The 23,243-nt window shown below is 56.6% G+C and overlaps 1 protein-coding gene across 1 annotated transcript; it reads left to right on the plus strand.

Moving 5' to 3' along the window:
* The first annotated feature begins 1,266 nt into the window (after nucleotides 1-1,266).
* UBAC1 (UBA domain containing 1) lies at nucleotides 1,267-20,675 on the plus strand. Its single transcript, XM_082655921.1, has 10 exons — nucleotides 1,267-1,506; nucleotides 5,585-5,705; nucleotides 6,517-6,590; nucleotides 10,138-10,245; nucleotides 11,194-11,296; nucleotides 11,573-11,681; nucleotides 12,352-12,571; nucleotides 15,479-15,565; nucleotides 16,286-16,424; nucleotides 20,104-20,675. The coding sequence occupies exons 1-10, from the start codon at nucleotides 1,369-1,371 to the stop codon at nucleotides 20,217-20,219; spliced, it is 1,215 nt and encodes a 404-aa protein (XP_082512047.1). The 5' UTR covers nucleotides 1,267-1,368; the 3' UTR covers nucleotides 20,220-20,675.
* Nucleotides 20,676-23,243: the final 2,568 nt, after the last annotated feature.

Raw genomic sequence — 23,243 nt, forward strand, 5'->3', positions numbered from 1 at the left:
CTTAGCCCTCACATGCCATTGTGTCCCATAAGCTCCCCTGGTGCTACCCCACCAGGCCCTGCTTGCCCCCATGGTCTCCTGTCTTTTGAGACCGTGTCGGCACCACAGCCAGCACTTGTATCTGCTGCGTGAGAATGCCCATTCCCAGGCTATATCCTGGTCTCTAGCCTTAATCATGACTATGTTTTCGGTGAGCAGCAGAGGGTCTAGCTCTTGGAGGCTAAACTGGACAGAAGGAATTTGGACGGGGTCGCAATGGTCATAGGGGAAATGAGGTGTGTCTAAAATGCTGAAGGCGTGAGATGCTGGGACCACCAGCCTCCGAGAACAGGAACTGTGCTGTATCCATCTCTGCTCAGCAAACGTCCTTGAATGAGTGAGATGGGAGAGTGCAGGTCAGTCACCTGGTCTAGGTCTGGCCCAAACTGCAGCGTTCATATTTGTCACCCCACAGAAATGAGTGTACTGAGTGCACAGGTCAGCTTCCTTCCATGTGGGTGCTCGCGAGCCCGTCTGAGTGTGCCTCTGCAGTTCTGCAGCCTGAGCGCTGGGCAGCACCCTGGAGTCCCTGATAGCGGGAATGGGGTGGGACGGGAGACCCCGCATTTCTAACAAGCTCCCAGGTGCTGCTGGTCTGGGGGCCACTCTCAAGAGAGACTCTGCTTTAGGGCAATACAGTCCAAAAGAAACACAACAGCAGCCATAGACAATCTAAAATCTTCTGGTAGCCAGAGCTTTAAAAAGGGAAAAGAAACAGGTGAAATCGATTTCAATATACTTTATTTAACCCTATACATCCTATTATTTCCACATGTAGCCAATAGATAAACATTGTTGAGGTATTTTTCATATTCTTTTCCTCCCAACTGTTCAAGATCCGGGTGTATTTTACACTAAGATCCCATCTCAAAACGGACTCGCAAGCTCCCGGCTCCCGCGTGGCTGCCGGCCTGCACCGCAAATCGCACGCAGGTGCGGGACGAAGGGAGCGGCCCGAGAACTACACCTCCCGGCACGCTCCGGGCAAGTCCCGTGACGCACTTCCTGCGCGGCGGCGCCGCCGAAGCGGCCGCCGGAAAACCACACTTCCCGGCGTGCTCCGGACGCACCCTGTGACGCACTTCCTGCGCGGCGGCGACAGCGCGCCCGCGGCGGCGACAGCGCGCCCCCGGCGGCTAGGCGGCGGGGCGCAGCGACGGTTCGGGTCGCGGCGAGTGGCGGGCGGCCGGCCGACGGGAGCCGGGGCGGGGCGGCGGCGGCGGCCAGCGAGGGAGCGCGCGGGCGGCCTGGCCCCGCCCCCGGCCCGCCCCGGTGACCTTCAGGGTCCGGGCGGCGGGCGCAGGCCCCGGCGGCGGCGACGGCGGCGCGATGTTCGTGCAGGAGGAGAAGATCTTCGCGGGCAAGGTTCTGCGGCTGCACGTCTGCGCGTCCGACGGCGCCGAGTGGCTGGAGGAGGCGACTGAGGACACCTCGGTGGAGAAGCTCAAGGAGCGCTGCCTTAAGCACGTAAGGCCGACCGCGGCTCCAGGCCTCCCCCTCCCTCCGCCCCTTTTCCCGGCCGCCCCCGACACCCTCTGCACGCGCCTCCGCGAGCCGGGTCCCAGGCTGGACGTTTTACCCTCTCTCCTCTGGTTTAACTCCGACGACAGCCCGGGCGGCGGGGCGCGTCGGGAGCGCAGGCTGGGAGAGGCGAAGTCGCCGCCGGAGCGAGGCCTCTAGCGTTTCCAGCATCCGCGCTTGCTGCCGCGGTGCGGTTCCCGGAGCTGGGAATTAGTGCCCGAGGAAGTAGGGACGCACGGGAGAGGCGCCTTCTCCTGACCTGCGGAGCCGGCTGCTTGGAGCTGCTTCCCGGGGCTGGCATGGGGGCCGGGGCCTGGCCCTGGCCACTGGTGCCCCGTAGCTGGAATCACTTAAAACAGTGAGGCCGCGGGACTCGTCCCTGCGCCCCTGCTTCCCGGCGGCCTTTACAGCGATTGCGTGGGTAGGTCGGGGAGAAGGGGCTTCTCGCCGAGAGGGCCACTTTCTAAAGTTTGTTCCCACGAGGTATTCCTTGTCCAGTTCCTTAGGTTGCTAGTTTTTGGAACTAGTTCTTGGCTTCGCCTCTGTAAGCTTCTCGACTCCGTATGGCAGGCCAAGACATCTATCTAACTGGCTGCCTAAGGAAACTCGATCCTTTGCACCGTCTAGTGTCTCCATGTCGGAATTTAGGACAAAGAGGCCACAGCCTCTTAGTGTACATTCCATGCGAGAAGTGATGTATCTATTAGTGTGGTCTCCAAGAATAAACGTACAGTGACTGCTCTAGTGACTGCCTATAAAATACTGTTGGGTCCCTCTTGGGAGTATGGTTCTGTGGAGGTGTTCTGTAACTGTCAGACGACAGGCCAGGGAGCGTTCTGGTTGGCAGTCCCCTTCTGGAACACGCTGGACGTGAATAACGGTCTCAGTCTCACATCAGGGGGGAGGGGGATCCAGACTCGCACACTTGGCTGCTTTCTTCTTTGACTTCTGAGCCAGTCAGGTGATTGCACCATCTAGAAAACCACCGCGACAGCAGTGAGCTGCAAGGCTGGGAGCCCCACGAGCACGCAGGTGCTTAGAGCCAGGCTCGTTGCTTGTCCAGTACATTTTTTAAAAACCTCCCTGAGACGCTGCGTCTCACCCACTCAGGACGGAAGCTCCTTGAGGGCTGGATTTGTATTCACACGCCCAGGACCAGGCTCTTGGTGGGCCCATAACAAACGTGTGGATTAATACCAGCACACTGCTGAGGTACTGCGGGTTCAGCTCCAGACCACCACAACAAAGCGACTAGCACGATAAAGCGAATTGCACGAATTTTTTGCTTTCCCAGTGCATATAAAAGTTACGTTTACACTATAGACCATTATGTGTGCAATAGCATTATGTCTAAAAAAGCAATGCACATACCTTAACTAAAAAATAACGCCTTGGGAAAAATGACACCAGTAGACTTGTTCAACACAAGGTTGCCACAAACCTTTAGTTTGTAGAAAACACAGTATCTGTGAAGCGACGTAAAGCAAGGCACGATAAAACGAGGCATGCCTGTAGATGGAAGTAGATTGTCCGTCCAGAAGCACGTGGCTGTGGCGTGTCACTTGCCGAGTCAGGCCAGGAGAAGCGAGTGGGTAAATCGGTGTGGCGCCGAGTTAAACTCACTGATGGTAAAGGATTGGCGTAACTGTCCTGACGTTGATTTATGGAGGGGAACGAAGGAAGAACTCTGATTCACGGACACTTGCCCAGGGGTTTCAGGAGCACACTCAGGGTTAATGAGACAGCCAGTCTCCACGTGGTGCTAATTATTATGTTCCCGATACTGGTTATTCCCGTTGCTGTTGGGATGTATCGTTTGGGATGTTTTCTGGCATTACCCAGCTTTGACCTGAAATTTTATCCACTGTGCGATCTCTCCAGGTACAGAGACCCGAGCAGCAGGGGAGTTTCACAACCAAAGAGCCGACATAAATTATGGGACTCAGAGCCGAGCTGTCAGAAAGTACTCCCGCCTCCGTGCCCATCCCATTCTGCGGGCAGCGTTCGCTGCCCCGTGAGCCAATCAGCAGGCTTCAGTTAGGAAAGAGAGTTCTCAAGTTGTGGACTTGAATGTCACCCTGGAAACCAGTCCCTGAGTGGTGTCGCTGCTTCGCTTCTGTCCCTCCTTCCCGGTTTTCCCCTGCTGCCTTCTTTTTTCCTTCCTCCTTCCCCTCTACCTTGAGAGGACACTGTGCGTTTCTTCCCCCCACAGTACTCTTGGGAGTTTTATTATTTTTTATACTTTTTTATTATGTATATATTTTTAATCAATAAAGTTGCTTTATTATTGAAGGTTTATTATCATAACTCTTACAGAAATGGATTGCTATTGTAGCCTTCCCCTTCTTGGTATCATATAGATTGGGACCACCATGGTGGTGTCTAGCCCAAGCTTGGAGAAAGGGGCAAAGTAAACCATCTTGTGTAACAGGAGGTTCATGATTTTAAGAGAGTTACATCTGCGAGGTGGTAGGTGTTTTCTGTGTGGCAAACCTGCATGAAATGGCCAGTACATAACCTGCTAGCACGGCTGTTAACGTTTCTTAGATCACATGAAGGTGTATCTTCAAATGACACGTGACATCAAGGGTAAGAGAAACTAGTCTCTGCTCTTCTGGGGAGGAAGCGCTTCACTGGGTGGGTGTCAGAGCCTCCCCCCCAGCGATGGGCTCTGCTGGGGCTCTTCTGCTGTCACAGCCCCACTCGCTCCATTGCTTCTGCTGAGAACAAAGAATGAAGTCATCACGCGTCGTATGGATGACTCATGCTTGTGCTCTGTTCCTGGCGCCTGTTGACGCGCTGCAGAGCACAGTTTTTTTCAGGAACCAGCATGAGGATTATTTTGGAAAACTGTGTTTCATAGACTGTATTATGAACTTGGCAGATCAGCCAGCCTGCAAATTTTAGAATTAGAAGCAGCACACGCAGTACTTCTGGGAGCAGAGCCATTGTGAGATTCCAGGGCGGGGGGTGTTCTCTGTCATAAATGGTCAGAGTGTGTCCTACTATTGGCTGGATTCCACTTTTGTCCCCAACCCCCCCCAGCCCCAGTTTTGTGTGCATCTGTGACTGCCCTCAGCCCTTACGATCCGCTTTTCCTGTTTTCAGTGTTAGATTGCTGAAAACTCCAGTTGCTCTTAAAACGCCATTGTTGAGAGGTGAAGTACAGGCTTAGCTCCTCTCTGGGTGAGCAGTGACGTGTGCAGGGTACCTTTGGTGACAGAGGTGCTAAGGCGGCCCCGCTTAGCTGAGGAGGGCTGTGAGGACCCTGGCACTGGGCCCCTGGGGTGGGCGTGTCCCCAGCGTCGCAGCAGCCTCCCTCCAGCATGGGCGTCAGCATCGCCCCCTCAGTGTGTGTTCTGGGGTTTGTGGGCCGCTGACCAGTGGGACACAGCCACGTGCCAGGTGAGCCCCTTCGGGCTCCCAGGAGGGGCCCCCAGCCACGTCTGTAGCTTGCTTTAGGTCTCTGGCCGTCGCTTGGTGAGCTGGGGGCCGCGCCGAGGCTAGTCGTGTCTCCTCGGGGTTTTGTGGGTGTCTAAGTGTCCAGGCCCCTATTCTTGCCCCCGGGGACCGGCCTCCTCTCTCTGCTGTGTCTCTCTCAGCTCTCTCTCGCTTACCTTGGAAGGAGGGAAACAAGCGAACAAATCATGCTTAAATCTTTAGGTTCTTGGGAGACGACGGCGCTGCTATCTTCACTTTTAAATCACTCTCCAGATATTTCTAGACTAAGGAAGCAATTCGGGTAGCCACTAATGGCCGACAGGGCATTCTGCGTCAGAGCTGTGAGCCTGTTGGCGAGCACTTGGCGGGTCGGGGGCCGAGTGCTGGCCTCGGGGACCAGGGGCTGTGGCGTTTCCTTTGGCTTCCACCGTTGCCAGGGATTCTCTGGTGTCACCTCTGCTTTAATTTCTAGTAAGAAAACCGGTAAATTCCTGGTGCGGCTTTGGGTGTCAGGTCCTGTGTTATTACTATCGTGATTAATTGACCTGCTGTCTTGAAACAGTGTCTATGTTTTTTTCTTCAGTGCGCTCATGGGAGCTTAGAGGACCCCAAGAGCGTGACCCACCACAAATTAATCCACGCCGCTTCGGAGAGGGTGCTGAGTGACACCAAGACCCTCCTGGAGGAGAACGTCCAGGACGAAGGTAAGGGCGCCTCGCGGGCCGGGAGTGGGCAAGGGCGTGGCACCCTCAGCGAGAACGTCCCGAGTGGGGCTGAGCAGGGAGACGCGTCGGTGACACGGCTTCATTTTCTTCATTGAGACAAGTGTGCGCCCCGGAAGAACACAGCAGACCCTGAGGCTGCACGAGCAGCGCGCGTCTGAGAAACCAAATTGAACTTTGTTGTTAATTCTGTTTCCAAGCAAAACCAAGGTCCCCAGAGCTGCTGCAGGCTTTATTTTGGGGGCTGGAAAGTACAGCTGTGGCGGTCGTTTCAGACATCTAGGAAGATGCTCTAACGTACACACATCCATTTATTCACTCAGAGGTTTGTGTGTGGAGGCAAGCACGATTTTCATTGTGGGATTCCCTTAAGTAATCTGTTCTGGAAATGCTGGAATATCGTTTGCAGACCTCCCTAGCGTCTGGTTGGCAAGCCCAGAGCCAGCTGGGCGCTGACCACATGTGGACTGTGGCCTCACCGCACCCCAGGTGCTTAGCTCTGAGGGTGAGACCAGATGCTCCGACCTCACAGACTTTCAAAACAGAAAAGCCCTTAAAACGAGAATGCCGGGCCCCTCTGGTGACCCTCAGCCAGGTTCTCGCCAGGCCTGAGCCTGGAGGTGAGCAGGGCCGGCGGACGTGGGAGCCGAAGGGAGGCTGCGGCTTGTGTGGACGCTCCGTGGAGGAGGGGCCCAGAGGGGACCCCTGCTTTTCGGTCCTTGGGTCACCTGGCGCCCTTTATGCCGCTTTTGTGGATGTGAGGTAATAACCAGCACGGCGCACTTTTTCCCAGATGTCTTACTGCTGATCAAGAAGCGCGCTCCAGCCCCGCTCCCCAAGATGGCTGACGTCTCCGCAGAAGAGAAGGTGAGTGTCAGAGCTGGGAAGCGGATGTCGCTGCGAGGGGAGGTCTCCCACACTGAACACGTGAACAGAAACATCTGTACACTGGTTGTCTGTGGACCCTGCCGGTCCCGTGGTCACAGGAGGCACGGTCACGGGGTTTTCTGTTGTGGCCGGTTGGCCAGTTGACCGACGCCTTTCCTGGTGGCTGGTCTGATGACCGGCTCTGCTTTGGGGGCTGCAGAGAGGAGATCGCGGCACGTTCTCGGGGTCGGGTTTAATCTTGAGCTCCCGTCCCTCCTCTCCTCAAGCAAGTCCTGACAGAAGAAAGTTAGGAAGTCGCTAAAGACCACCCACAAAGCAAGGAATGCAGGTGCAGGGGCGGCAGCGAAGGCTCTGGGAGCAGCGGCCGTCGCGGAGTCAGTCCTTGGAGTTGCCACGTGGCTGAGTCTTCCCTCTGATGCAGGCGCCCTGGGGAGACTGTGCCGCTCGTGACCTGTGTAGTGGCCGCCCTGGAAGCTCGCTCCGCAGAAAGCCTGGTTTGGGAGGCTCATGTGTACGTGGAAGATTTACTCTGTCAACAGGCCTCTTTCTGCTCTGAGGCCAGATGCCCGGGACAGAGCAGTGCCATGCTGGGGGGCAGCCACGTGAACGCCCATCTTTCCTTGGCTCCAGGGGTAGAGTTTCTTACTTACGCTTCAAAACGCCCGGGAGCATTCACCCCAGAGAAAGCAGGCCAGACTCTGGGCCGGGCCCGGGCCTGGTGGCGGAACGAGCTATTTTGGGTCTCCTTTGGGACAGGCGGCCGGGAGGAGGCCCTTCTTATCTGCAGCCACACCTGCCTCGGCATGGCAGGCTGCGGGCACGGCTGCCCACTCCGTCGGGGCCTGCCCCTGAGTCAGCCCTGTTTCCCAGAACTGCTGGGTGGATCCGGTTCTCGGGTTACCATTTTGGTCGTTGGCAACAATGTGAACCTTGGTGACTGTGAACAGCGGGTTCCCGTCACCCCCACGGCTCTGGGTAACTTGCAGGGCTGTGGCCCTCACCTTTTTTTCTGTGTGTGTTTGTAAAATGTAATATTGTAAAATGTTAATGTCCGTTTTTGTGATTTATTAATTTTTAAAGTCAAAGTAGCACGTGTATTTAGAACGTCAAATAATGCTACAGATGTTCTAATAAAAGTCAGTAGCCTCCTATCCGTCCTGAGTCACGCACTCGAAAGGCAACCACTTGTAATTCTTCCCACTGTGATTCTCTTTCTGATTTCTAAACAACACGTCTTATTGTTATTTCTTGGATTCTCAACTTTAGACACTATTGGCAGCTTCTTGGTGGTCTGGGTAGCCCCTCCCCCAGCCTCCCCCCTAGCTCTTGCCACGAGTGTCAGATCATAACGTTGGTCAAAGATTCAGAGTCCCTGTTGTTGTTACTATTACGTAAGTGTTGCCTTCTGCAGTGAGCAGTTTGCTAAGGTTAGCTGTCCTTTCTTTACGTAGAATTTTGTTTTTCCTGGAGTCAGGAATTGCTTCCTTGTTTTGTTTGTTCTCTGTAGGCTTATCACTGGTATTTCAGATTCTGCACTAAAATTGATAAACCCCTCTGAAAACAGGGTCACAAGTGTGAGGCCATCTGCCGCTCCCACTTCCTGGAAGATGCCCCTCAGATCCTTCCGTCCGTCCACCCGCATCAGTTGTGCAGCCCGGGCTGGCCTGCCTCCCTCTGTGCGGGTCCTCCTGCATCCCCCGTGTCTGCGTGTTCCCTGACCGCAGGCCTGCCAGCTCGGAGCAGCCCCGGGTGCTGCACTGCTCACTGGGTCCACGGCGGGGGGGCTCAGCTGGGCCCTGAGCTTGGGAGTTGCTGTCAGGTCTGCTTCCCTCTCTGGAGGCTCTGTGGAGGCTCTGCTTCCAGCTCTTTCAGGGGTTTGGCGGAATCCCGTTCCTGTGGTTTGGAGGGCTGGGGCCCTGTTTTCCTGCTGGCTGTGAGCCGGCGCCACCCTCGGCTCCCGGAGGGCGTCTTCAGAGCCAGCCGCGGGCGGTCTCACGCGTTGGATCCCTCTTGCTTTGAAACTTGATGGCCAGAGTTAGCCCCGTCCTGATTCAGGACTCGCCTGATTAGGTCAGGCCCACCGAGGGTCACGTCCTTCAGGTCGCCGTGCTGTGTGATGTGACCTAACCCCAGAGTGAAATCCGCCCGCCACAGGCCCAGGGTCGTGCAACTGTGATTGCCAGGGGCAGGGCCGTGGGGTGTCTTGGAGCCATCTCCGCCTCTGCCTGCCGTGGGGCTGAGCGTCGTCTCCGCCTCATGCCTGCCATGGGGCTGAGCATCTTGCTCTTGACTTATTCTTGGTTCGCTGGGACCAGATCCCCTCCAGCCTCAAGGAAGGGCAGGAGGTCTGGAGGCCCTGCGTCCAGCGTTCGGTGGCTGCTGAGCGAGCGCCAGCCGCGTGCGCGATGGAGGTCTTGGCCCCGTCTCCAGGGTGTCTGTGTGGCGGGTGGGAGCCAGTCAGCTCTACTCTTCCTTCCTCTGCGTGGTCTGTTTCCTCCTCCCTGATTCCATCTGGAATTTCACGGCTTGCTTTGATGCACGTCTTTCCCCATTCGCTGTGCCTGGCACGTGGAAGCTGGAGTTTCTGGAAGTTTTCTGGATTGTTTTGGTCGATTCCCCCCCGCGTTTTGTCTTTTCTCTTTCTGGACCTCCTGTTGGCTGTCGGACCTGCTTTCTGAGAGATGTTTAAATTTCCCAGCTAGACGCCTGTTCTCAGGTTACCCGTCGCGGCGTCCTGTTGTGCTCCTGGCCCTCCGAGGGCCGTGTTACAGGGCTCTCTCTTTTCAAGCTCCTCTCCTTCCTTCACCCTCTTACTTTTCCGGCTTCTGTTTCGGTCTCTGTCGTTCACGTCGCAGGCTTTCCTCATGTCCCCGTCAGCGGCCCTGGGAGGCTGCTCTGTGCCTGGCGGGTCGTGGCCGCCCCTCGTGCCCAGCGTCCCGGGAGCCGAGCGGCGTGGGGCCAGGACAGCGGCCCTGCTCCTGGGCTCCTCGGCTCGGGCTTCTCGGCTCCAGCGGCTCGCTCCCCTCCCTGCCCCGCCCCCTCCCCGCACTCGGCCTCATCCTTCCAGCTGTCCTTCCAGCTGTTTGCCGTCCTCTGAGAATTCGGTGCTGTCTCTCCCAGTTGTATTTCCTTTGTTCTTCTTGTTTCTGTCGTCGCATGCGGGGCTTCCCGAAGGAGCAACGGTGAGTGCGTGTTCTCGGCCAGCCTGCGTGGTCCTCTGCAGTCACCCGCCCGGCCGCCACTCCCATGTGATGGTCATTCTGTGCCACAGGAGACACTGTCTGTCTTCCCTGTGTCGCGCACGGCCACGCTCCAGCGCCAGCGGGCCGCGACTGTGTCCCCTGTGTGTCCCTGAGGCCGTGCACAGAACTCTCCAGAAGCCTCCCTGCTCATCAGGGGGTATATGGCTCCAGCTCCCAAGGACGCTCGTGCTTTCCCTGGCTAGAGCTCTTTACTCAGCAGACATGGTCTGGCCTTTTGCTGCTCTTTACTCATTTCCGACTTTCCAATTACTTTTCTGTGTTAGAAAAAACAAGCGCAGAGAGCCCCGGATAGAGATGCTATCCTCCGAGCCACCGCCAACCTGCCCTCCTGCGACATGGACCGGGCCGTGGTGCAGACCAGCGCGAGAGACGTGAGTGCCCGCAGGGCCTGTGGCCACCCGCCGCGTGGGGCTGCGGGAGTTCCCGGAAGGCCCTGGGGAGCTGGGGAAGGGGACACAGGAGCTCTGTGCACTGTTTTGGAGCTTCTTGTAAACAAGTTAATTCAAAATAAAAAGTTTGAAAAGACGTTGAAAGGCAGGACTGGAAGGATAGATACTATGGGAAAAACGTTAGTTTTGTCCTGAGTTTGGTAAAAAGCTTCCAGAGGGAAATCTGACTCTTGTTTATCTTGGATCGGAAAGTTCTGTGTTAGCAAGGCTGGGTGTTTCCAGTGCTCCGGAGGGAGGGCCGGGCAGGAGCGGGGCGGCCGCCCCCGGGACCGAGGGCCAGTCGGGCATCTCTGCCTCACGCTGGTTCGCTTCAGGAACACCCCTCTCCGGGGTCTCTTCCAGAGAGTTCCTCGTTGATCAGGGCATTGGAACCCGGGCACACCTGTCTCTTCCCAGCCTGTGTGTGTGTGTGTCTCTCACGATGGCCGACACTTATGGGGGTTGGGGGAGGGAGCTGGCGGGGGGGGGGGTTCTAATGACAGTCCCAGCAGCCCCGCTTTTTGAGAAGATGAATCGGCTGCAGGTGAAAATTAGAGACCTGCGTCTGTGGAGCCCATGGAATCAGTCACTTTTCTTCAGTGAAGCCAAAGGAGGGCTCTCAGCTCACTTAGTGACCAGTGGGCCAGACGCCTTCTTCGTGGGCTGGAGGGCTGAGTGACATCACCAGGTGTTGGTGTGTCTGTGTCACCGGCGGGAGGCCGTGTCACTCTGTGCCAGCCAGAGCCTCTCCTTCCCGTCTCCTGAGACACTTCGTTCCTGTTCTCCTCAGTTATCTGGACATCGTGTGACTCACAGATCTGGAATTTTAGGACAGGGCATGTCATCTCAGATCCAAGTAGCTGTGTTGGGCATCTTTTCCTCTCTCTGCAGTTCCAGACGGAGCTCCGGAAGATCTTGGTGTCTCTCATCGAGGTGGCACAGAAGTTGCTGGCGCTGAACCCGGACGCGGTGGAATTATTTAAGAAGGCAAACGGTAGGAGCGAGCCCCAGGGTGGACGCTCACCCTCGGCCGTTCCCTGCACCTGGAAAGGGCCAGTGGGTGGAGGCTTGGTGAACCGCTCTCCCCGCCGTCCCGTGTTGACGCAGGTGACAGCCGATGGTCCCCTCGCGGCTTTTCTGAGCTGTGAGAGACTTGCTGCAAACGCCTGGTGCTCAGACACTGCGGCGGCCCCCCAAGGGGCTCGGGCGAGCACCCCTCGCGCGGCCGGGCGCTGCCTGAGGCCCTCACAGTGCCGTGTCTTGCCCGCAGCCATGCTGGACGAGGACGAGGACGGCCGTGTGGACGAGGCGGCCCTGCGGCAGCTCACAGAGATGGGCTTTCCCGAGAGCAGAGCCGTGAAGGCCCTGCGGCTGAACCAGTACGTGCTCCCTCGCCACACGCGGCAGGCTTGGTCTTGTGGGGTACCCCGTGGGACCCAAACCCTTTGATTGAATTGTTTGCAATACGTGTGAGTGTTTAAAGAGGACCTGAAATGCATGTCCCGGAAGTAACGTGACTGGGCATCTCCAGGTGTTTCAGGGCAGTTGGAAATCGACTCACGTACTGGGAACGTGGCGTATGATGATGGTTCTGGGCATTTCACTGGGCTGTTGTTTTATGGGAACTCAAGTCGAAGCCTGCTCGCAGCAGGGCCGTGGTCGACTCCTGAAGTTTATGTGGCGGTGTCCTCAACAGTCCCCTGTCGTTTCCTGTCCTAGTTACTTGCCCTTCGTTTATGTTCAGATCTGAAATAAATCATCTGTAACTGACGGATGGTCAGTGGGCTGTGTTCTTTGCTTTGGACCCAAACTCTCGGGTGTACCTCCTGGGTTTGGTTCCCTTTACTTTGCCCGTGGGTTTCCGTGTTCTGGCCGGGGCCTCAGGGCAGTTTGGGGCAGGGCCAGGGCTCCAGACATGCCAGATTCTCATTACAGGGGTCGGCAGCTCGTGGTAGGGAAGCCATGAAGTCCGAGAGGCTTTTCTTGGGGAAACAAAGGCCCTGGTTCCCTGGCCTGGGGGTGCTGCACAGAGCCCGTCTTACCTTGCAGCATGTCGGTGCCCCAGGCCATGGAGTGGCTAATCGAGCACGCGGAAGACCCCACCATAGACACGCCGCTTCCAGGCCCGGCCTTGCAGGGAGAGGCGGGCGCCGAGGCCGCCCCCGCCGCTGCCGCCGGGACCAGCGCAGAGGGTGAGGAGGACAGAGACGAGCTGACGGAGATCTTCAAGAAGATCCGGAGGAAAAGGGAGTTCCGCGCAGATGCCCGGGTACGTGTTGACGGGCCTGGGTCGGGCAGGCAGAGGTGCTGGTCGGGCTCCCGAGGCCGCGTCGTGCAGAGGAAGCTGCCGCCACGTTGGCAACCGCAGGCTGAGCCGCCGGCCCTGTAGGAAGCGAGGCGGGGGGAGGAGTCTGCAGACAGGCCTGGGGCCCCTTGAGTCCCCGGGTTCAGCTTGAAGTTTTCCTCACTGGCATCTAGGTGGCTGTGTTTTCCTCTGAACAGTTAGTCCACACACCTGGCATCTTCTGAAGAACTCGCGATCGGGTCCTGTCCGTATTATAAGTGACCTCGAGCTGAAGGGTTGGTCGGGGGTGCTGCCCAGAGACTGGAGGGTCACCCGCCCACCTCGGGGACCGTCTTGTGAGCGGGGAGGCTGGTCAGGCTGCCGGCCACCAGGTAACCCGGCGTCTGTGGGGTTCAGGGGCCCGGGGGCCCGGTGCCTCTGGCTGTCCTTGGCCAGCTGCCCGTAGTGCATCTGTACGGCCTCCTCTTCACCGTCACCTCGTGTTTGATGCTTTCGCGTCGCCCTGTTCTTTGTCACTGTCTCTTCTGTCATTAGGTTCAACTTTAATTGAACCTTCTTGGCTGTTTCTCGTATTTCGAGGCTGTTCTGTTTTTTTCAGATCACAGCTCTGTCTGCTCCAGGCGTTAGGGCTCCGGTTCTTTGTTCCTCCTGACTCTGCCTGTGGCCTGGTTTTCTCAGGGTGCGATGCCTCATCGTGGGCTCACCTGTGGGCTTGTGTTTCCGTGGGACTCCCCAGTGGCCGGGCCGTGGGGTGCCCTGTGTGGTTGATTCAGAGTTTGCTTCTGCGGGGTTGAGCGGGACCCCGAGCCAGCTTTCGTGCTAAGCATCCGGCAGGGCTCCTGGGCCATGCGGAGTGTGACCCACGGCGCTGGGGTGTGGGTCTTCCCCTGCCCCTCTCTCTGGGGATGCAGACCCTGCTCAGGGTCCTGGTTTGAAGCTCCAGCCCCCTGCCTTGCATGGACCCAAGGTCGGTGTCCTGTGTGTGATGTTAGGCCCCAGCCCGGCCCTGATGAGGCCTGTGCTCGCCATCCCCCCAGGGCACACCCTCTGGGAGGCTAGTTTGTTGTTCCTTTTTCCTGGTTCTTCGGAATTTTCCCTTTTTGAGTTCTGCTGTGTGTTCAGAAGTACCTGTGTTACTTTAGTCCCGAGTTTCCCGGTCCTGAAGGAAGTGTATCTCGTTGGCTTAGTCTTTTGGGGAACCCAGCCCAGGTCTGGCGCTTGGGCCCCTGTTCGGGAAGGGCAGCCTCTTCGTGGGTAGGTCCTCGTGCTGTCGGGCTCCATGCTTTCTCCCGTGGAGGTCCTGCGTGGGCCTCGTCAGGGCTGCTGCCGGGTAGTTCACGGTCTTGGTCACCGACTTGAAGGCCTCTCCCCTGCGGCTGTTGTTCTTGACCATCTTAACGTGCTCATTTCCCAAAAGGGTGTCGAGGCTTGAGGGGCTGTAGGGCCTTGGATCCTGTCCCGGTCAGGGGGAGGGGCCGGTAAGGATCCAGACGTTAGTTTAGATCCTGGGGAGACTGGATCGGACAGCAGGGCTTGGACTTGAGACCCAAACAGACGTTTTGCTGCCTTGCACCCCCTGCTCCTAACACCCACCCCCAGCACCCCCCCAGCTGTAGGCAGGACAGTGACCGTGCAGGGCCTGTGGGCGCAGGTTCCCTCTCCCAGTGCTGGGAAGACAGGCGGGCGGAGCATCTGGAATCACCCCCAGATGTCCTGGGGCATCATTTCCTGGGCTGAGACAGTAGTCTGGAGAGAGGATGGTTTTTATTGAAACCAGTGGCAAAGGCCGTCCTATCCTTGGGTTTCAGAGTAGGTTCCGGGCGATTTTATGTGACCTTGATATCAAAATACTACCGCCTGGTGGGCTCTGCGCCCAGCGATTGCTCACGGGGCCCTGGAGACAGGAAGTGGCCCCGGAAGGCAGAGGAAGTGGATCCTAAGCAGAAAGTGCTGACTGTGAAGAGCTCACTGCACGCCATTCGCTCCAGCTGAACGCCCCTCCTGATGAGCCCGCAGCTGCTGCTGCTCCTGTTGGGCTCGCTTTGAAACAGTCCAGACTGACTGCACAGTGCACGGTGGTGTCCACGAGGCCAGAGAGTGCCGGGGCCGCGCGAGCATCACATGGTGGCCCGAGGGGCCGGCGGCGTGAGGCCAGCCGACATCCGTGCGACAGCTGGGGGAAGATGACGTCAGGCCCTTAAAGGGCACGGTCCGACCTTCCGGGAATTAAGAGAATCCTTTGAAACTTGGATGGAGCCTGTACCTTTTTGGGCAGAGTTGAGCCTTTCAAAGGTTGTAGAGTAAAAGTCAAGGATGAAGTGAAGAAATGTATCGTTACGTGACTTCTGTCCGAAAGGTTTCCCCCCAGGAAGCAGCATGTGTTGGACTTGCAGCTTAAGTTTTGTTAAACACGTTCCGAATTAATTTTAGTTTCATTTTTTTTTAAAGATAAAGTGTGTCACAAGTCACTGACATTCTTGTCTCCGCTCAAATGGGAACTGCTGATGTGACCTTTCTCTGCCACGCTCGTCCTGGATGACGAGCCCTCTGGAATAGGCTGGTGAGGTTGTGAGGACAGGTCTACCCAGACAGTCACGGGGACACCCCTAGAAGGACCTGGGGTGGGAAGGCGAGCCTCTGGCCAAGAGCAGGTGCGCCTTCCACCTCCCGCTCCGTCCCTCCGTCGTTCAGAAAACCAAGAAGTGTTTCAGTAGAGCTGTAGGGAAACGGCGTTTTGAGAGAGAAAACCCCACGGCGTTGCTTTAAGACATCCCCTGCCAAGGTGCTGCCCGTGAGACGCGGCTCAGCCCCACAGCCTTGCTGCCGGGGCCCCCGTGAGCACGGCACTGAGGCCTGTGGCTTCTCCTCTAGGCCGTCGTTTCCCTGATGGAGATGGGATTCGATGAAAAGGAAGTGATAGACGCCCTCAGAGTGAACAACAACCAGCAGAACGCCGCCGTGAGTACCAGGCCGCGCCCCGGGGACGCCACGTGTGTCCTGAGCGCTGTGTGTTGGGTCACCTTCCCGTGAGGTCCGTTACTTTGCCTCTGAAGTGAAACAATGGGTAGGTGGTTCAAACAGTAGGCAAGTTTTTAAATATTGAGAAAATCCTGGGCTTTGCCTTTCAGAAAAACGTACACGTCCCGTGGGTGACTATGTGACACCCTGTGCACACGGCCCGCGGCCGATGGAGAGCTGCCTGGGGAGGGGCTGGGGGCGACAGCTTGGTGCACTTGCGGGAATAGAGCCAGCCTGGCCCACAGGAACCAGGGAGGCGAGGTGGGCCTGTGCTTTAGCCGTTCCTCACTCACTGATGAGCCGAGAGGCGCTCGCTCACGCCCAGGGCCGCTTCCCGCGACAGAGCCCAGGTGTGCAGTGTGTGTCTTAACCTCTTCTCCCAACGCTCGGGCGGGTGAAGCTGGCGCCTGGTTCAGGGCCTGGAGAAGCTGCAGCCGTTACGTTGCTGCGGTGCCAGGATCTGCCAGCAAAGCCAGGCTGGTGCTTCCTGTGTGCGGCCCGTCCTGGCGTGTGTAGCAGCTGAGTCCGGGCTGGGCTGGCTTTTCTGTCAAGGCCCCTGCCGGTCAGGGCAGCCCTGGGAGCTGACCAGGAGCCCTGGCTGCAGTGTTTGGGTTGATGGGGTCCGGAGGGCGCTAACAGCTGTTGCTCTTGTGTTCGCAGTGCGAGTGGCTGCTGGGAGACCGCAGGCCCTCTCCTGAGGAGCTGGACAAGGGCATCGACCCCGACAGCCCTCTGTTTCAGGCCATCCTGGATAACCCCGTGGTGCAGCTGGGCCTGACCAACCCTAAAATCTTACTAGGTGTGTGCCTTCTTTCTGCTTGTGCAAGGGCGGGACCTGCCTGCCACACAGATGTTGCCGGACGATACCACAGCCACCACGCCCCAGCAGCTGCCCCTGCAGGGTCCCGGGCGGCTGCAGCCTGAGTCACTGTAGGGCCCGGAAATCAGGTCGTGCTCGTGGTGTGACAGCCTCTTGTGCGGTGACTCCATTCAAGGTGTGAAAAACCAGTTAAAGTGGATTATCTAGTCTGGGAGAGTGTAGCCAGCGCCCAGCAGGTTGTAGGGCCGTGTGTGAGGGGCTGCTGGTTGATTGTAGCTCTTACTCTTTGTGAGGGTTTCTTTGGCATTTGTTTTGACTGTGAGATATAATACACATTCGAAAGTGTACATAATTTTTGTAACTTTGAAGAGTAATAATAAAACTAATAACCGTGTTCCTGCCACTCAACTTTAGCCTAGGGTCCCTGGGGCGCCCCCTGCCCCCGCTGCGGTGACCACGCGAGCGTTTGCCACTCCTCTGCTTCCTCGGCCGCGTTGCCGCGGGTGTCTGTGTGCTCAGACCATTCAGTTGCCGCCTCTTGTGTTCTGGGCCAGCTGCTGGGACCAACCTTCCGCAGGGCCGTAAAGTACTTCATTGCGTGGGTGACATCAGTACCGTGGCTGCCTGCGCTGCGCTGCTGCCCGGCGGTGCCCGCGTGGCTTCCTGGCCTGCGGGCTGCTCTGCGCGCTCCCGTGGCCGCTCCCGTTGCAGGACGGTTTCCGCAGGCCTTGTGCCCCGGGCCGGGCTGGCGGGGCCCAGGCGTGTGTGTGTGTTGAGCCTGCTGTCCAGAAAGGGCACCCCCCCCACCCCCCCACCCCCGTCCCCGTCCGCAGCAGCTCAGCCCCTGCCGCCGCCCTCCCAGAGCAGCCGTCCAGGAGGCACAGGCGCTTCTGCGTGCTTGGCTATTTCCCTGGTCTCTAAGGCCCAGCGCCTTCCAGAAGTTCCAGCCTCTTCTAGGGCCTCCGCTGGGAGAGGCCTTCTGCCTGACGTGCGGCTGCTCTCCCTGTTGGGTCGTTGTCTTATCACTCAGAAACTTCTTCACGCCTGCCGCGCACTGATCCTTTAGCAGATGTTTAGCTCTCAAAGGTCATTCATCGGTGTCTGGCTTCTGTATCACTTTGATGAACAGATGTCCTGTATTTTAATGCAGCTGAACGTGTCGGTTTCATTGATGATGTCAATCTTTAAAGAAAGCCCGCTGATCCCAAGGTTAGGAAGACCTTCAGCTTTATCTTTTTCTAGTCGTTTTAAAGTTTCTTACTGAAGTCTGTGATCTGCCTGGAGGTCTGTGTGGCGTAACGTAGGGGATTTTCCTCTTGGTACCCAGGTTCTGTGCTTCAGTGATGTGTCTGATCGTGAGTTTATTTTCGTTCTTGGTACCAGGCGGGCGGCAGTCCTTTCCACACCGAGAGCATATCTTCCCGCCCTCCGGCTCCTCGGCCACCTCGGGAGGTTCACACATGCTGCCTGGGGTCTGCCCAAAGCCTTTTCTAAAGTGATTCTTTTAGTACCTGACCACTGAGTGTGTGATTTCTGTAGGCTTTTTTTTTTTTTAATTTCTGAAGGTATAATTGTTCAGATTAAGGAAGTTCCCCTTTCCCTCCAGTTTAGATGCTAAGCGTTCTTAATCATGGAGAGGTGGTCAGTTTCACTGGATGCTTTCTCCGTATCTATTGAGATGACCGTGTGGCTTTACAGCTGCTAAATTGAGTGTTTCTCCCATTTCTAAAACAAACCACATGGGGTGAGTGCCACCCAGTCTGCAGGCTCTGAGTCGGTGACCTGGACAGGACACACACTGGCCCAGGGTCCTCCCCCTCAGGCCCCAGGCCTCCTGCAGTCGCCAAGTCCCGGCCTGGAGAGAATGACCTGCCTGTGAGGTCACCGGCCTGTGGGCACCCCTGCAGCTGCACGCTTCTCTCAAGACATTTCCGGTAGGATTTTTAATGACCTTTATCTCTTTAGATGAAGTACAATAGTCATTATAGAACATTTGGAGAAGCGCAGAAAAGCGTGAAGAAGTGGAAGTCACCCCTCCCTCATCGGCGGGTTTCCTTCTGGGGGTCCCGCGGGGTCTGGGACAGGTGCAGCCACGCTGCGGGGCACCTTTATCGTGCTTATTTTCTCATCCCGTTTGATGCCTTTTCTCTTGGTGCACTTTTTACTCTTTTAAAAATGAGATTTTAGCGGTACAGGTGTTTCATTCTATGGATCTGCCACGTTATTTAACAAATACTGTTCCCCTGTTTCTGGTCATTTAGATTGTTTCTCGTTTTGTTGCTTTTGAACCTACTCCACCTACTCTTTGGGTGCAGCTCCCGTTCCCTAAGGACAGGTAGCTCTAAGTCAGATGACCCGGTCAAAGAATACAGACGTTTAAGCTCTTGGTGACGTCTTGACAGCTGACGGGGCCTGTGTCTGGCTTAGGTGCCCGCGCTCACCCCCACCCCTCGTACAGGGACCCAGAGGTTCCGTGTGTTCCTTTGTTTTTCCTCCGGCCGTTGGTGTTCGTTCACCTGTCCCCTCTGCACCGTCCATCCGTCCCGTTTCAGCTGCCTGTTGACCTTAGGGCTTTGTTAACGGCTCTTTATACATTAGGAGCATTCTTGGTCGCATGCTGCACTTTTCATTTTTAATGCACGAGACGTGCAGAAGAAAATCCTTCCTCAGATACATCTTCATCTCTGGATTTTTATACTTAATGCCTTTTTCATCGTTTTGTGCAGCTCTCTCCTCCTTCTGGAATTATTTTTGCTAAACCTGCTATATTTCGTTCTCTCAGATGTCACGTCATCTTTCTGGATTCTCTTTCTGATATTTTTAACTGGTTTGCAGAGGATTTTAATCAGGAGGGCTTGGTGGGGGTGGGTGGGCGTCAGGTCATAAACGTAATGAAATCAGACTTTCATGCTGAGCCCTGCGGTGAGGCCCTGTGGCCCTGAGCAGCTGTGAGCACCTTGAATAGATGCTTCCCGTGAAGCCCATAAACTTGGGACCACTTTCACTGACATGGTTCGACGTGGGCCGACGTGACAAGGTCTGGCATAGAGCCGTGCTTCCCAGACGTGAGGGCGACCGTCCGCCCTGCGGTCGCTGGTGAGTCTCCGTCAAGCCGGCCGGCGAGTGTCTGGGCTGTAGAGCTGTCTGCTGGGGGCGCCTCTGTTTGTGGGCGGACATTTTATGGAAGTGTTTAGAAATTCAAAGTTTTCATTACAAAGAGCTGCTCATTTTTAATGTGCTGGTTGTTTTTTTGAGTCATTCCTTAACAGGGAACGTTCTGACTTTTCCAATCAGGTATTATTAAATCGGCAACGGTATCCTTACGTAAGTCTTTTCTGCGTCTGACTGTTTTGTCAGGGTAGGACTGGAAGTGGAGTTACTGAGTCACAGGCTGTCACTATTTTAAGATTCCCGGTAGCTGGTGCCAAACCGCTTTCCAGAGTCGCTGTGCCCGTGAGCGCGCGGGCACGCCGCCCCGCCCTGCCAGCAGCAGTGCCCTGTGTCAGCTCCCTCCACCAGCAGACCAGACACTGTCGGATGGCGGCTAGAAGGGGTTTCTGGGCCCCTGGCTATAGAGGACGTCCCCTTTAGTTCCGGCAGCCCCATGTCCGGGTCTGTGGGGTGCGGTCCCTCAGGCAGCCCCGTCGTGTCCCCGCAGCATTTGAAGACATGCTCGAGAGCCCGCTGAACAGCACCCAGTGGATGAACGACCCCGAGACGGGCCCAGTCATGCTGCAGATCTCCCGCATCTTCCAGACCCTGAACCGCACGTAGGCTGCGTGCTCCAGCCGCCGGGCCCAGGAAGGCGGCCTCTTACTTCCCAGCCAAGGGCTGGGAAGAGCGGGCAGACCCCGGGGTGCCCCTGGGCTGGGGAGGGGAGAAGGGCGGGCCGGAGGGGGCCCCACCCTGGGTGTTGGGCACCCAGGCCACACTCGTGCTTGGATCTTCCTGCTGAAAAACCTCTGTGGCGGCAGCGCGCTCGGCCGTGCCTCTAACCTCTGACAGTGTTTACAGACAAGGTCGTCACCCCGGGAAGGGGTCACCTCCCTCCAGTGTCCCTCTGGGCTCTTGAAACGCTACTTGGATTGACCTGTAGGCGCTGCTTGTAGAGTCCACTTGTTATTTGAAAGATGGCATGTTTCAATCCAAAGTGTTAACGTCAAGGGCACTAACTTAAGTGGAAGAACTCGCAGACGACTTTTCTTTAATAAATGAATTCCCCTTTTCCAATTTTCTGTCTCGGGCTTATTTCAGTGCCAGAGAGGAAGCTGCGTGCGTCCTGGTGGCGTTCGCACTCTCGACACAGAGCACGCGCGCCTCCTCACCTGGGATGCTTGCTGCCCCGCTGACGCGTTCTTGGCGGACTCGCATGTCTTACTTGGAGTCGAGGGACCGTGCCGTCACCTAGCCGGCCTGCGTTCCCGAGTCTCCGACGGTGGAAGCTGAGCGCCACAGGGACTTGCCCTGCCTGTCTCTGGCCGCCGTTTTTTTTAAACATTATCTGTGTTTTTAAATGAGAAACTGACCAGCCGCGCCATCCGGGGGGCTGGCCTGGTGCGCGCCAGTGCGGACATGTGTGGGTGCGGATGGGCCTCAGACTCACCGAGGGCACCTTCTTTCCTGGCAGATGTTTAAGGGGGTCCCTTGGTTAGAAAAGATCAGTGCGCAGGTCAGATCCCCCTTCTCAGACGCCCGTGCACTGGCCACTCATTTTGGTCAAAGAAATCCTGTCCCTTTGACTCCCCTGGACGGCCAGCCTCCTGCAGACACAGTTCCACGTTGCTTCTTCCAGGTTGGAGGGAGGGGACCGTGGTAGCTAGGCGTCTCCCGGGCGGCTGGCAGCCCGCCTGGGCTCTTCGTCCTATGACGTTTCCTTCCCCGTGTGGGGCCGCTCGCTGCGGCCGCCCTGGGCCCACCGCACCCGCCTGCAGGGGGACACCTGTGATGAGCCAGCCCATGGCCCTGCGGTCTGATACCCTTCACCATGGTTCCTGGAGGACCTTTTCTTCCTGTGCGCCTCATGCGGGTCTCAGGTGGCCCCTGCGGTGTGGGAAAGATGCCCAAGGGGAGGCCTCTGCAGCCGAGGCCTGCATGCAGTCCAGGGAGCCTGGGGTTGGAGGCTTGTGTCCCGGTTGGGGGGTGGGGTACTGCCCACGGGTGGCCAGGGGCGGGCGGGAGCCTGGGGGCGTGGTGATGGTGGGGCGACCGGGCTTTGCAGCCCTTAGGACTCACACTCCCTTTATAACAAATACCCTTGAATGCCTCCTTTACTGTCTGTGGTGAAATTCCCAGAAACTATAACCTAATTACATGCCTAGTTTAAAAAGTCACTTTAATGCCATAACAGGAACATGAGATTCTCAGGTACGGCTGTTGCAGAAGGAGAAGATGAAGTTGTCCATTCCTTGTAGAGCAGTCCCTCTGCTCTTGGTGGTTAACACATTCAGGCCAAGACAAACGTGGAATTCTGACTCAAATACTGGGGAGGATTTGCCACTGGTGACTGACTCAGGAGGGGCCTCGGGGCTTGACAAGGTCACCAACGCTGCAAAGTACATTTTCCCCGTGGTTTACGCAGCAGTGGCATTCCTAGAAAATTCCTAGAATTAAAGAGTGTGTGTGACTGACGAAATGGTCACATGTTGAGGTGTGGGGAGGTCATTTTGGCTCATACGAGATTTGGCTTGAACTTATGGCCTCTCAAACACGCACTTCTGCTTTAACCATTGAAGAAAAGGATGCATTTGACAATCAAAATGGAGTCACTGTGGTTCAGGCTTCGAGGATGGAGCTGGGGGCCGTTGTGGATGTGGTTTCAGACAGTTCCTGCTTCACCAAGAACTTGAATTTTCTTTCTTTTCTAAAAAATATTTACTTATTCATTTGGCTGTGTTGGGTCTTGTTGCGGCACGCAGGATCTTCACTGTGGCGCACAGGCTCAGTAGTTGCGGCACGTGGGCTTCTGTCTAGTTGTAGCACACAGGCTCTAGAGCGCGTGGGCTCAGTAGTTGCAGTGTGCAGCCTTAGTTGCCCTGCGGCATGTGGGATCTTAGTTCCCCAATCAGGGATGCTACCCGAGTCTCCTGCATTGGAAGGAGGATTCTCAACCACTGGACCACCAGGGAAGTCTCGAGAACTTGAATTTCCTTTCTTTCATTTTTTTAAAAAATATGTATGTATTTATTCATTTATTTGGTTGCACCAGGTCTTAGTTGCGGCAGGCAGGCTCCTTAGTCGCGGCATGCGAACTCTTAGTTGTGGCATGCATGTGGGATCTAGTTCCCTGACCAGGGATCGAACCTGGGCCCCCTGCATTGGGAGCGTGGAGTCTTAACCACTGTGCCACCAGGGAAGCCCCGAGAACTTGAATTTTCTGACCTGTATGAGACCCAAGGCCATCACCAGCTGTCCTCAAAACTGTTTGCTAGTCGCCGCCACCTGCATCCTCACGGTCTCAAGGTCTCCCCTGGTCACTGTGCATTCTGAACCCCAGCTGACCCGAGCACCCTTCCTTCTTGCCCGCTCCAGTCCTAACTTGACAAACACCTGATGCTATTTTGAGGGTTTTCCCTTTACGGGCCTCCCCCCTCTTACAGTCCGGAGGACACAGTTCACGTGCTTCTTGAATCTGTCTCCCAGGCTATGGTCCTCAGCTCGACTTGAGTAAAACTCCTTTCCATTCCTGTTACAGATTGTTTATTGATTATTTCCGTCCACACAAACAATGAGTTTGAAGCAGAATTAGTTTCCAGGCCCAGATGACGTCATGCGAGGCCTCAGCTGCGTGGTGCCCGGTGG

The sequence above is a fragment of the Grampus griseus genome (assembly GCF_964374135.1).
Source record: "Grampus griseus genome assembly, chromosome: 6".
Lineage (NCBI taxonomy): Eukaryota > Metazoa > Chordata > Mammalia > Artiodactyla > Delphinidae > Grampus > Grampus griseus.

Excerpts from the sequence above, each read along its gene's own strand:
- UBAC1 (XM_082655921.1), top strand. The coding sequence starts at position 1,369 with ATGTTCGTGCAGGAGGAGAAGATCTTCGCGGGCAAGGTTCTGCGGCTG. Across the intron at positions 5,706-6,516 it reads GGAGAACGTCCAGGACGAAG|ATGTCTTACTGCTGATCAAG; the intron begins GTAAGGGCGCCT and ends ACTTTTTCCCAG. Across the intron at positions 11,297-11,572 it reads ATTATTTAAGAAGGCAAACG|CCATGCTGGACGAGGACGAG; the intron begins GTAGGAGCGAGC and ends TCTTGCCCGCAG.